Source organism: Chrysemys picta, chromosome 4 (genome assembly GCF_011386835.1).
Source record: "Chrysemys picta bellii isolate R12L10 chromosome 4, ASM1138683v2, whole genome shotgun sequence".
Taxonomy (NCBI): domain Eukaryota; kingdom Metazoa; phylum Chordata; order Testudines; family Emydidae; genus Chrysemys; species Chrysemys picta.
In genome coordinates, this window is record NC_088794.1 from 60,154,649 (window position 1) to 60,167,478 (window position 12,830).

Below are 12,830 nucleotides of genomic sequence, written 5' to 3' on the forward strand. Positions count from 1 at the left end.
GCCTCCGTTTGCCAGATGGTGGAGATGGACGGCAGGAGAGAGATCACTTGATCATTACCTGTTAGGTTCACTCCCTCTGGGGCACCTGGCATTGGCCACTGTCAGCAGACAGGATACTGGGCTGGATGGACCTTTGGTCTGACCCAGTCTGGCCATTCTTATGTTCTTAAGTATAAGTCAACTGAAGATAATTTTTTTTTAAAAGAGATAAAGTAATGCAGCTGCCTCAAGAAGGGGCTTAAAGCAGTGAAATAAACTTGTGAAAAAACAGACAGTGCTAAGGATTAAACTTTAGTGGGTTCTGAGAGTGTCACTTTACTGTCGTCCATGTGTGTTCCTCTGGGCTTGGGTTTGGTACTTACCCATGAATTCTTGCATCTGTGGGTTTGTTTCCCACTGACTGTTACTTTTCAGGGGGAGAGGGAGGAGCAATTATAATATTAATCAACTGCAGTATATTTATATGGATTTTTCAACCAGTACTGGAGGCCAGTGCCATTTTGTGTAGACCAGTTAGGAGCACTGTAGAGATTTCAAGCCTTTTCTGCCATTCCAATTTCGTCATAGAATCATAGAAGATTAGGGTTGGGAGGGACCTCAGGAGGTCATCTAGTCCAACCCCCTGCTCAAGGCAGGACCAACCCCAACTAAATCATCCCAGCCAGGGCTTTGTCAAGCCTGACCTTAAAAACCTCTAAGGATGGAGATTCCAGCAGCTCCCTAGGTAACCCATTCCAGTGCTTCACCACCTCCTAGTGAAATAGTGTTTCCTAATATCCAACTTAAACCTCCCCCACTGCAACTTGAGATCATTGCTCCTTGTTCTGTCATCTGCCACCACTGAGAACATCCTAGCTCCATCCTCTTTGGAACACCCCTTCAGGTAGTTGAAGGCTGCTATCAAATCTCCTCTCACTCTTCTCTTCTGCAGACTAAACAAACCCAGTTCCCTCAGCCTCTCCTCATAAGTCATGCTTGATGAGGCTTTAAAACTTGCAGTGCCTCTGAAAGAGAGACACATTCACATTAGCAGAGCGTTTAGGACCCCAGAACAAGGAGTGCTCAGGTGACTGCGTGACCTCAACATTATTGGGGTGTCTTACAGCAATGTCTCATTTTAGGAGGTTAGGTTTTGAGTTGTGGTGAAGTATTTATCCCTTTAATCTGATCTTAGTTGGAGTAACTTCAGCGTCGTCAGTGGAGGTAGACTGGTGTGAGATCAGAATCAAGCATGCCATCTCACCAAAGAGTAGCATGCGACCATTTTTGTTGTTGTTGTGCACCCTAACAGATAGCCAGGTAATGGAATTCTTCTGTGTGCGGTTTGGTGGCAGGCTGTTCTGCACAAAAATACCTGATGACACCTGTGACCATGTACATCTTTTATAAATTGTACCTGGTGCATATTTGCTAAAGTCATTTCCTCCAGCACAGTCCTTGCTTGTGTTAACTGGAATACAGTAAAGGGAAACCCCAGGGTAACTAGCAAAGCTTAGGATGGCATCCAGCATTAATGTGGAAATGTGTCTTTGCAGGCATTAGGACTGGATCAAGTCAACGAGAAGGGGTTGTATAGGAGAGGTGAAGCCAGACTACTAATGAATGAATTTGAATTGGCGAAATGTGACTTTCAAAAAGTACTGGAAGTAAACCCGCAGAACAAAGCTGCCAAGTCCCAGATCACAGTCTGCCAGAAGAAGATGAAGGAGCACAATGAGCGTGACCGGAGGATATATGCCAACATGTTCGAGAAGTTTGCAGAGAGAGATGCAAAGGTTTGTATTGTGTTGACGCTTGGAGCGCATCCGTTATGACTTGATAGTTGACTCAAGTTAAGTGGACTTTGTGATGGAGAAAGGGACCAGATTAACAGAACTGCAGATTGTATTTTTCTAACAGATGGAGCAAGAAGGGGTGTTTGACCCATTACCTGGAGGGACCAACCCTATGGAAAGAGAATCTATGTATTTTTTAATGATCCATTCTTGGTCTCTCTACAGCTGAGGCTGATATCACAGGTATCAGTTGTTGTTAAGGGTATTTGCAGTGTGAACCTTTCCCAGGGACCAAGACTTAATTTTACGATTTCCATCTGACAGCTGTTTGGTGGCATGCTCCTAGTCACTGCTGACCTGTGCTGGATTGAAGGTGTCATTCAGTTCTATTGCTAGGCCTGAAATGTCTGATAGGAGTTGGTAGTGGAAATCCACTGGATCTCAAGCATGTGTCTTGCCACACAAGACCCCATTTCCTCCATCTATAATATAGATGTCTCTTTCTTACAACAACAGGCTATGAGTTGCCTAAACAAACAAGTACCTGATGCACACACTACTCTAGCAGGAGGGAATACATGAACTATGAAACCAAATTTTTATAAATGCTTTACAGCATTACCTTCAGAACTGGTGCCTGATAAATAAAGAACCCTGCCAAATAAATAACTCTGCCAGACATTGCTACGTAAGGATCAATGAATACTCAGGGCTATTAACTTCCTCTTTGTGTCACAGTCAATTTAGCCAGTTGAGTTGCTCTCCCAGGAATAATGTTCTCCTGCTTCTGTAGTGTTGGCCCCAGGTATCTGAGCATTGGCTATAGCTCCATCCATAACTCCATGTAGTCTATCCTGAGAGGTTTTGCCTTGTTTCCCTCTTCTACTCCCCCATGTCCCCAAACATCCACTTCGGTAGGAGTTCTCAGTGATGGGACCAAATGTCCATAGAGGAGGGGTGAATCATACAACACCCCGTTCCTGTGAATTAGTTGCGGAAGTGCTAAGAGGTGAATCCAGTACCTTCTATGTACCTAATCTCGCTTAGCCAAGAGGAGTGGAGTGTAATCTGCATATGATGTACTAACTCTCCTACCCAAGAAGGTACACATTCCCAGTCTGTGCGCGCTGTATGACTACCACTGCTACGCCGTAGGCAAACCTGAGATTAGGAAGAGATTTCCGTTACAATGTGATTGCAGGGATTGTCTGTCCTCACTAAAGCATGTGAGGACCCTTGGGTTCCCTTTGTCTTTACTGCTTATGTCTCAACTAACCATGTGTGGTTTACTTGCCATTGTGCAGGAGGCCAACAAAGCCGTGGGAGAGAGCGAGGCGGAGAAAGAACCATGTGAAAAGGGGCTAAAAACTCCAGTGGCTGAAGGCAAAGTCTGAGGGGCACATCCGACGGAAGAGAAGGTGGAAAGTTGATCCTTATGAACTTGGCCTGCGCCAAAACAGGTTTCTGCGGAACTCAGGACTCCACAGTGTTTATTGTAAAGCTTGTTACAGTTTGTGTGATCGTGGAAGCAAAATGCCTAACCAGCAGCTTCACAAACAAAAATGTTTAAACAGCCCTTCTGCTGTGAGCATGCTCAGCAGTGGAGCAGAAGCAAAGGGACGGTGGGACCACTCCAAGTGGAACAAATGGTCATTAAAAAGAAAGGGGGAACGACAAAAAAACAACAACAAAGCAACAAAACTTGGCACTAAGGGGGTTAACTGAGGCGGCTCAAGTCCTGCTTATTTCAGTTCATGTCAACTTTCCGTACAGTGTCCAGGGTCCTCTGAAACGAGTTAGAATGTAGGAGCTATCAGTTGTACAATTCAGTATTGCATTTGGTTGTACTGTCCTAGCACGACACGGGCCTATGTTGTTGTTCTTTTAAAAAAAAAATTGACCCAAGTGCTACCGATTCAAGGTATCGCGCAGTACCTACTAGAACAAAGTGCAAAGCAATGTGCCATGGTTTGTGTACCGGAGTGTTATGGACTTGAAAGCCAGAAGCAGAGAGGTTACTTTCTCATGTAATTTCTTTATTCTCTCTCACTCCAACATAGACTTCAAATGGGTTTCTGTAGCACAGGGGACGGAACAATCTAGCTCTTATGGTTACATTCAGCGGTGATGAGCTCTTGGGGGTTGGGTTTCTGTCTAGAGGTTCCTTGGACGCGTTTCTGGGGATGTTACAATATGATGACAGTAACCAGCATTAAAGTACTGCATTTCATCATGACTTTCCCATTTCCTTTTCGGAAACTGTTACAACGGCTCCCACAAGTGCTGCTTCGGTTACGTTTTTCATCCCTTCCATTAGAACTCCTCTCTTTTCTTAGGGATTTATAATTTGGCTTTAAAACAGGATTTCATTCTGGGAGTTAATTTATTTACATTTAAAAAAAAAAAGTTGCACCACATTTTAAGGTTGGCGTGCAAAAGATTGTTTTCAGAAGCTGCTGTTTTCAGATGCTTAATTTACAATCTGCAGGTTTAATTTTTTTTAAATGGAGTTTACAGCTTATTAGGGGGTTGTGCAAAAAAAAAAAGCAGATGAAATATTGTGGTTCAAAACGATTATTTGGTCTCTTACTGCACATACGTGGTACCAGGAATCATAGCTTGCCAATGTATATCTTTTATCCAACACTCACTGATGTTTTGGTGAGAGCTGTATTTGTTTATTAATAACCTACAAAGCACAGAAATTCGTTGTGAATTACAGATCTGACTGGGAATACACATTCTCAACGTACACCATTATGGCTCCTTTGAAACCTAGTATGTACTTCTACCTTAAAGGGACGCTGTCACTACCTTTTTAAACCAGCTTTTAAATTTTTATTTACTCTCCATTGTTTGTAATACCCCCTTTTGAAGCTTGAAAATAAAATTTCTTTTCCTATCAGTTTTGTTCTCCATTTAGCAAATACCGGATTTTATTTTGCTCTTTCTTCTTTAATGCTGCAGAAACCAACGGGCTCTCTCTCTTCACTTCTCAGTCTCTCCACCTTGCATTGTGACATGGGGAGTGTGCATGGCTGATAATGGAACCAACCTGAAAATCTGTGTGACCCTAGTGATGGAGTCTGTTCATTATATAAAGGCATAGGCTAATGCTGCCCTGGTGTATGCATGCAAGGTGCCATTGACCATCACTGGAAGTTGTGTACCTGAGGGCAGAATTTAGCCTCTGCTGTGAGCATAGTAGAGGGAATTGGTTGTATTTAATTGTATTTTAGTGTGATCCCAGTAAAATGGAAAGCAGATTTAAAAACTCAACTTGGTAATGGATTTAAACAATGTTAAATATATTTAGAACTTAAAGCCTAATCCCCACTTTATAGACATTTTAAAGTAGTCTGAATTTTTGTCCTGAACAGGAAAGCAGTGCCCCTTGAATGAATCAGCTGATACGCTAGAGGGTCCATCGGGAGGGAAGACTCGGATACTTTACCTGCACTTGCCCTTTTTCCTTACGACTGTATTTTAAAATACAGAAATAAACCACCTGGCGCCATGAAGCAGGACACTTAAATAACGGGAAGAGCTTAACCTCAACCCACGAACCAGGGAAGATTAAAATCTGTCCTTGTCTCCTTTAAACCTTGCTGGGATTTGAGTGAATGTTCCATCTACTGTATGGTAGCCCCACAGTGAAGTACATTCAATATAGCATTTGAGTCTGAACACTGAATGTCCTGCCTCTTGTGTCTATTTAGTCAGACCTTGTCATCTCATTTGAATGTATTTTGGGGAGGCTTTAAGCATCAGTTTGCATGCTTTTGGACAGCAAAGGTGATTTGACCCGGTGGATGGGTGAGCAGTTTGGTGCTTGGAAAGCTTTTCTTGCCACTGTAAAAGGACTTCTACTTCTACAGGGATCTGCAAACTAACTTCTAAAGTGCATGGGTGCATTACGGTTTTTGTTGTTGTTTATTTGCAGGTTTTGTGGGGCGTACGAAAGGGGCCAGGCTGGCAGACTTGAGCCTTTGTTAGCAAACCTACCTCTTGCAGACAATGGGTGTCAGCAGCTGGTGCGGCTAAATGAGTGGTGAATGCAGTGTAGCCGCAAGAGATGGGAAAGACAAACCATGTTTGGCTGAATGTAGATTTTGTCCTTGTCCGCATGTGCAACTGACCTCAGTTTGCCTGTTGCACCACAGGAAAGGTTTCTAGTGTAGACAGGGCTTTGGAGACCAATTGTTTGTATCCAGCCAGGCAAGCTGTCCCTGCCCTCCCCCCTACTCACAGTCCTTCCAGTATGCCTAACGTCAACCTGGCGGTAAAGGTACCATCTTTAGGAGTGAGGGGGGAGGTAAGACTCCTTGCCCATTCCGTACTGAATCTTGGATGAGACCAGTGTGCTTAAGTGACCATTTGGGATCTGGCCTGGACGGACTGATTTCCTAGAGGGCCAAACAGTTATCTGTTACGTATGTGCAAATGGGCCACGTTTCAGCTAGGGAAGGTGCTATATCCTATTCTCATGGCCCTGGGACACCCAGCCCTAAATGCCATGCTTGTATTCATACATAGCCCCGGTAGTTGGATAAGTGGGCTGTAGCTACAAAAATGAAGGTGACTTGGGTCACGTGGTCACACATCACTTCTGTAATAGGCACAAGATCCACCCCCTTCCCCATTCTCATCTAAATCCCCTTTCTAGGGTAACGGGGCCTCTTACTTAATCCACTTGCCTTATCCTCTGTCATAAACTGCTCCCCTAGTGTCCTCCTTTGCTATCCAAAGCCCCTTTGCCCACAGCCAACGTGGTAGCCCTGATCAAATCATCACTTTTTCCCCGCCTGTCCCTTCTGTATCAATATTCCAGTCATGTGAATTATCCCACCAAGTCTGTGATGCCAGTTGTCACAATTGTGATTATTCATGAACGTATCTAGTTCTTCCAGTTGATTTCCCCCATGCTTCTTGCATTCGTATACAGACATCTAAGATGTTCATTAGATTCCCCTCTATCATCTCTCCCTGCTATGATTGCTCATGTTCCTCCCAGACTCTGACCCTTCACCCAGCTCTCCATGTGTTGGATTTACCTGTGGGCTGTTGTCTCCTGCCCCTGTTGAATCTTGTTTAAAGCCTGCCTCACAAGGTTACCCAGATACTCTTCCCCTTCCATGATAGTGGACCCCATCTCTGCTCAGCACTCCCTCTTCTCAGAATATGTTGTTCCACACAGGCTGCTTCATCCAGCCTGTCCCTGCTGCAGGCCATAAAGAGAGTAGAGAGCAGGAAGGGAGGAATTTATTGTATCTGTAAGTGGTGGTGGTCTGTCTTCCTGTACCCCACTGCAAAGGCTGTGGGAGTCCAGACCCCATCACCTTAAGGGAGAGCGTAGGCCAGATAAATTCACCATCATTCAAATGCTGCCTGAGGCTGCAGTATCTTTCGAGCTCATCTATTGTTTCACCTGCTGGAAACTTCCCCAGCACTCAACCTGGCCTCTGGATCCTCCATGCTACTGTAGGCTTGGTGCCTCGGGGAGAAGGGGAGACACAGTTATGCAGCCACAAGTGACCAGGCAGCATCCTTGTTTTGATAACTGCAGTAGCCTTGAATGAAAAAATAAGAGTATCTGGATCTTTGAGTCCAAGGCAGGGTTCCTCCACCGGGGGGGCTAGCAGGGCTGTATTTATGGCAGATGCTCCTGGTATTACAGTCCGGGGAGCCTGGTCAAAAGCATGTGTGGTCATCCATTTACATCATAATAAAGATGTAGCTGAAAGCAAAGCAAACCCTCTTCTCTTTATTTTGTGAAGCCAAAATTGCAGGATTTGAAGCCAGCGTTACTTGGACAGCTAATAAAAAGAAACTCCAAACGAACGTCGCCAGTCGTTTCCCGGCTCCGGCTGCCACGCCGTGGACTGTTGTGCAGAGAGCAACCTAGATGTCTTTCAGTTCAATATATTGCAGCAATACACAACCCTAGTGTTCTGCTCCTCCTGTGAGTGGAGAGTGCCTCGGCTTGGATGTGGTTTAATTTCTATTGTGGTAAAGAATGGGCGGCCTACAAGTCCATGTCCCTTCCCATTGGTGCATATACTGTGGTGCTGAGGGAGATGGTTCTAAGGGAGGTTTACTGCCAACTCTCTCCTCCTCACTAGAGGGGCTGCAGGGCTCTTGGCCACGCCTGTTAGTGTTTTTAAAGCATTTATTATTCTGGGGGGATGTTGTATCCTTGGGCACGTCAAAGCTTGAAACACTCATCAAGTTGGACAGTTTTTCTGTCCCTTCGTTGCTGTCTGTATCCTGCAGCAGCCGTCTGGTGTCCTACAACCACCCAGCTCATCTGCAGCTCTCCTGCACAGGAAAGGCGGCTGTGCCTTCTGTCACTCTGGCTCCACCTTCTGCATCTGATTCTCCTTTCGCTTTCCTGGCTGTCACCCTAAACTGCTCATTCTCACCAATGGGAGAGGCGGTCCGAGCCACCAGCAGAATTTTGAAGCGTGGATCAGTAGAGCTCAACCTCTCCAGACTTTTCTCTGTTCCCCTTTCAAAAGTCTGATTTGTCTTGTGTACCCCCAAGTTTCACTTCACGTAAAAACTTACAAAATCTGACATACAGATACAGAAGTGTCACAGCCTCTATTACTGAAAAATTGCGTCCTTTCTCATGTTTACCATATAATTATAAAATAGATCAGTTGGAATATAAATATTGTACCTCCATTTCAGTATATAGTATACAGAGGACTATAAAATAATTGTCTATGACATTTTAGCTTGTACTGACTTTTAGTGCTTTTTATGTAGCCTGTTGTAAAACAAGGCAAATATCTAGATGTGTTGATGTACCCCCTGGAAGGCCTCTGTGTTCTCTCAGGCGCACACGTACCCATTGAGAACCACTGGCATAGATCCTGACCTTCCTCCCAGTGTTTTCACTCCTGGTATATCTATGCTCCTTAGAAGCCTGCCTTCTACCTGCGGTGTTTCTGTAGATTGGTTATCACCCTGCGGTCGCATCCTTGTCGTGCATTGCACCAGTGTCTGCTCTCCAGTTAGGCTGGGATGTTGAATTGTACATCCTCACGCTGTAGAACTGCAGTAGCTCCTACTGCTATTGCTATTCCTGCTGGAGGTCATGGGGCTTCCCCCGCCAGCTAGGGAGTACCTGGCAAGATTTCAGCACCTGTTCACAGCTCTCTCTATTTGCCACAGTGCCCTGAGGTGAGCCTAGAAGGGGGAGGGGTAGCATGCTCCCTGTAAAAGCAGATTGATTCCCACCAGGCAGGCATATCTAGATCAGCCCCTTAGCTGCACAGTATCTTTCCTTATTTCCTTCTGTAAATGGACTGTGGTTCTCTCATGCATGTCTTTGTGGAGGAGGAGGGGTTGCTAAGAAACCAGCAGCTGGATGACAACAGGATGGAACTAGAAAGTGATCTTGAAGCCGAGTGTCCCTCTTGTGAACCCTTTGTTTGGCTCCTGACATGGCTCAGGCAGAGGAAGAGGGAGCCCCTTATTGCATCTGGTTATAGCTCAGGGATAGCTCAGTGGTTTGAGCATTGGCCTGCTAAACCCAGGGTTGTGAGTTCAATCCTTGAGGGGGCCACCTAGGGATCTGGGGCAAAATTGGTACTTGGTCCTGCTAGTGAAGGCAGGGGGCTGGACTCGATGACCTTTCAAGGTCCAGTTCTTTCCAGTTCTAGGAGATAGGATATTTCCATTTATGCAGCGGGGGAGAAGGCCTAAGCGCAGAAATTTCTAATTACCCCAGCTGACCGGCTTGGGCCCTGGACATTTCCTGGGTATCGTTGCTATCTCTTGCATAAATGCAAATCTGATTCACACTTACAATACGATCAGTCTTTGTTGTAAAGCTAGGATATAAGATTTCTTTCTCCCCACATTCTTCCCCCCACAACCCTGCAGGCCACGAGGGTAGAGACTATGCCGAGCCTGCTGCCAAAGAGTGTTTTCTTGTATGTATTATTTACTGTTCAGGAGTTCTATATGGCACCTAAGCACCTCTGCCTGTGGAAGTGGGGTTCTCGACACTGGCCACCCACAATCTGCTAAACACTCTTCTAAGCGTCTGCTGCTGTAACGTTGCTGACTGCAATCTTGTCAGTTATCACAAGCTAAATAGGGTTTGGCCTGGTCAGTATGTGGATGGGAGATCGGCAGGTACACTTGGGTTGTTCAGGTAGTGGCGTTGGTTATTCAGCACACGGCTCTCTTCCCTTGGGCTGCTGAATCATAACCCACCCCACCCCACGCCACCCCCCATGGCTAGGGACGCTGTGCTGCTAGAGGCGCTAACTTGCAGATGATACAGTCAGTTTCTTGGCTTTAATAAATGTGGCCAATTAAAATCTTTCTGTACCTTTTTGAAGAATAGGAGGTCTGGGCACCAGTGTTCTGGCTCATTATAACTTGCCTACAGAGAACTGCCCCAGCATTCATTGTGAATGGTTGCAGAGGTTTTCTGGGCCCTGTTCAGAGATGGTTGTGTTACCAGGAAGGGGCAGGATCATGGAAGTGCAGTCGTACAGCCTGGCAGCTACCTACCAGTGCACAGCAAAGCTAGGAAACTGTATAGGAGAGGAAGTGACGAAAAATCCTGTATTGAACTGAAACTGCAGAGGGGAATTTAAAGGGGCCAGGATGTGTGGGGCCAGAAACTGGAATTCGGACAGGACCTGTTAGCTCACTGTACGGCTGCTCTCAATGACTAGAGAGTGTGACTACCACCGTCAGGGAAAACACTTAGAACCACGGCACAAAGCCCAAACTGGTTGTGAGTCCTACACTTGGATTTCACAAACCACTTATCAAGTGTAAATCCTCATGCACTAGAACAGCCTGAACGTGGAGTCACAGACAGTCCCCTTGGGTACTCTGATCTCGCCACCCAGGTGAGCATTCTTTTGTGATCAATATAGACCCTTCCACCAAGGATCATAGCAATGTTCAGGTTAGTCCCAGTCCTAAAGGACCAGTCAGTTACCCTAGATCAGTCGCACCTTCGATCTCTCACTAAAGACAATTCTTGTAGCCAATCTTATAATAAACTATATACAGAGTGATTAATGGGAAAAGGACATTGAAGAATATTTACAAGGTTAAAGCTGGCAAAGGACACAAATGAGTTCCAATATTAAGTTTCTAAAGGTCATAGAAGCTTCTAGGATCTGCAAGCTCTGTGTGTCCATTAGGGCTAACCCAGGCTAAGCAGCTGAGGATCTCTTGCTTATGCCTAGAAAACCCTCCTGGAATCCAAGCAGCATAGAGATAATCAGTTCCCTTTTTAAGGGGTTTTATTCCCTCCCTGCCATGTACCCAGAGCTGCAACCTCAGCTGATGAGGGGAATCTGCTTGCATGACTCACTTTCAGGGGAGGAGGGCAGAACAACACAGCCTTTTGTCCTCTTGTTGATGGCATGTAAGGAAATGCCAGTTCCACGGGATACAGGTGCGCTAAGTGAGATTAAAGCGTGCAGCAACTCACACGCATTCAATAAAGTCTAAACACGCCCTTAGAAGGCTGATACCTATTGGAACGATGGTAACACACAGGTGAGCCAGACAGATTCCAGCAACGTATTCGTCAGTGTTCAGTTGAGACATGGGGACTTTGGCATAACCTGGCACCCGGCCTGCCAGTGTCCCATTCACATCCTGTCTCATGAAGAACGCCATGTGATCTTTATCAGAGGGGTAGCCGTGTTAGTCTGGATCTGTAAAAGCAGCAAAGAGTCCTGTGGCACCTTATAGACTAACAGACGTATTGGAGCATGAGCTTTCGTGGGTGAATACCCACTTCGTTGGATGCATCCGACCAAGTGGGTATTCACCCATGAAAGCTCATGCTCCAATATGTCTGTTAGTCTATAAGGTGACACAGGACTCTTTGCTGCTTTTATGTGATCTTTAATGACTACATGTGTGATCGAGACCGACTCTAAGAGATGTGACTTCCACCAGCATGGTGCCACCTGGCACATTGGGGCGGTCCAAACTCAGCGGAGAGGCCACTAACTCCATGAGACCTTCCACCCAAGTATTGACAACAACTACACGTATCCCAGTTTAGCTGAGAGTTGACAAACTCCTAAAAGCTTCCCAACCGGTCAGAGTCTGCTCTTCAAAATCATGCAGCTGGATTGGATGCCTTAGCATGAACAAGGCGCAATAAGCGATCTTGTTAGTGTTATTTCTTATATATGACATAAGAAATGCTTTGCCCATAGTGCCTTTGCGCTGAGGCTGTCTATGCCCTTCACCAAATACAAACCAAGCTTCACAAGCTGTAGAGGTGGGGGGGGGGTTGCTGCTTTGTCTATATATGGGGGCCGAGAAGGCACAGAGAGTGAATTAACACAGTGAGCCTGAAATGGAACTGGGACAAAACCCCCCAGACCTCTTAATTCCAGTCTCTCAACTACTGACCTGGATTCCCTCCTCTATGATAACCATGGGTGACGGATCAGTTTGACTCAGTGCTTGAAAATACAGGTCAAAGCACTGGCTTGTCACCATTGTACATGATATGGGTCCTACCTCGGTGTCAAAGCACCTAAGAAGCACTTCGCTACATGCTACGCTCTGTAAAACTCACCAAGCTTGGGGGGAGAGAGGGCTTGTGTGTCAAGGGAGAACATCTCATAATGTGACTTGTTACTTAATTATAGCAAAACTGTTCCTATAGCGGCCAGCTGTTCCTACATTGCAAACAGTTTCTTGGAGGTGTATACGTAATGACTGTAAAAATAAGATCAGAGGTGAAACTGAACCCACGAGAGGCCGTGCATGCATGGTTGGGTTTTACTTGTGGTTGTCTGTTTTTACTAAGCATTCGGGTAATGAAAAATGAGTGTGTTGCTTTGCTGACCTCGTATAACTCGAGAACTGGTCTGTGTTTAACTGAACATTTTGCAGGGTGCTGAGACAGTCAGTTGAGCTACGGCCTGTTGGCTGTTTTATTAATTATAGCTGTCATCGGGGTGAAAAGATTCAACCGTAAAGGAGCCCAGTGTTTTGAAAGCTGTGTCCAGCGTCACCCACTGCTGAAATGCAGCTGCCTCTGGGGCG

General features: G+C 45.7%; 1 protein-coding gene across 14 annotated transcripts in view; it reads left to right on the forward strand.

The window, feature by feature from the left end:
* The window catches only part of FKBP5 (FKBP prolyl isomerase 5), a 49,775-nt gene extending 45,095 nt beyond the window's left edge, over nucleotides 1–4,680 (forward strand). For all 14 annotated transcript variants that reach the window (XM_005311654.3, XM_042861497.2, XM_005311652.3 and 11 more), the window contains 2 exons: nucleotides 1,536–1,775; nucleotides 3,080–4,680. In XM_005311654.3, coding sequence (XP_005311711.1) covers nucleotides 1,536–1,775; nucleotides 3,080–3,169 — 330 coding nt within the window. In that variant the 3' untranslated portion in view covers nucleotides 3,170–4,680. The remainder of the gene's footprint in view (nucleotides 1–1,535; nucleotides 1,776–3,079) is intronic.
* The last annotated feature ends 8,150 nt before the right edge of the window (nucleotides 4,681–12,830 follow it).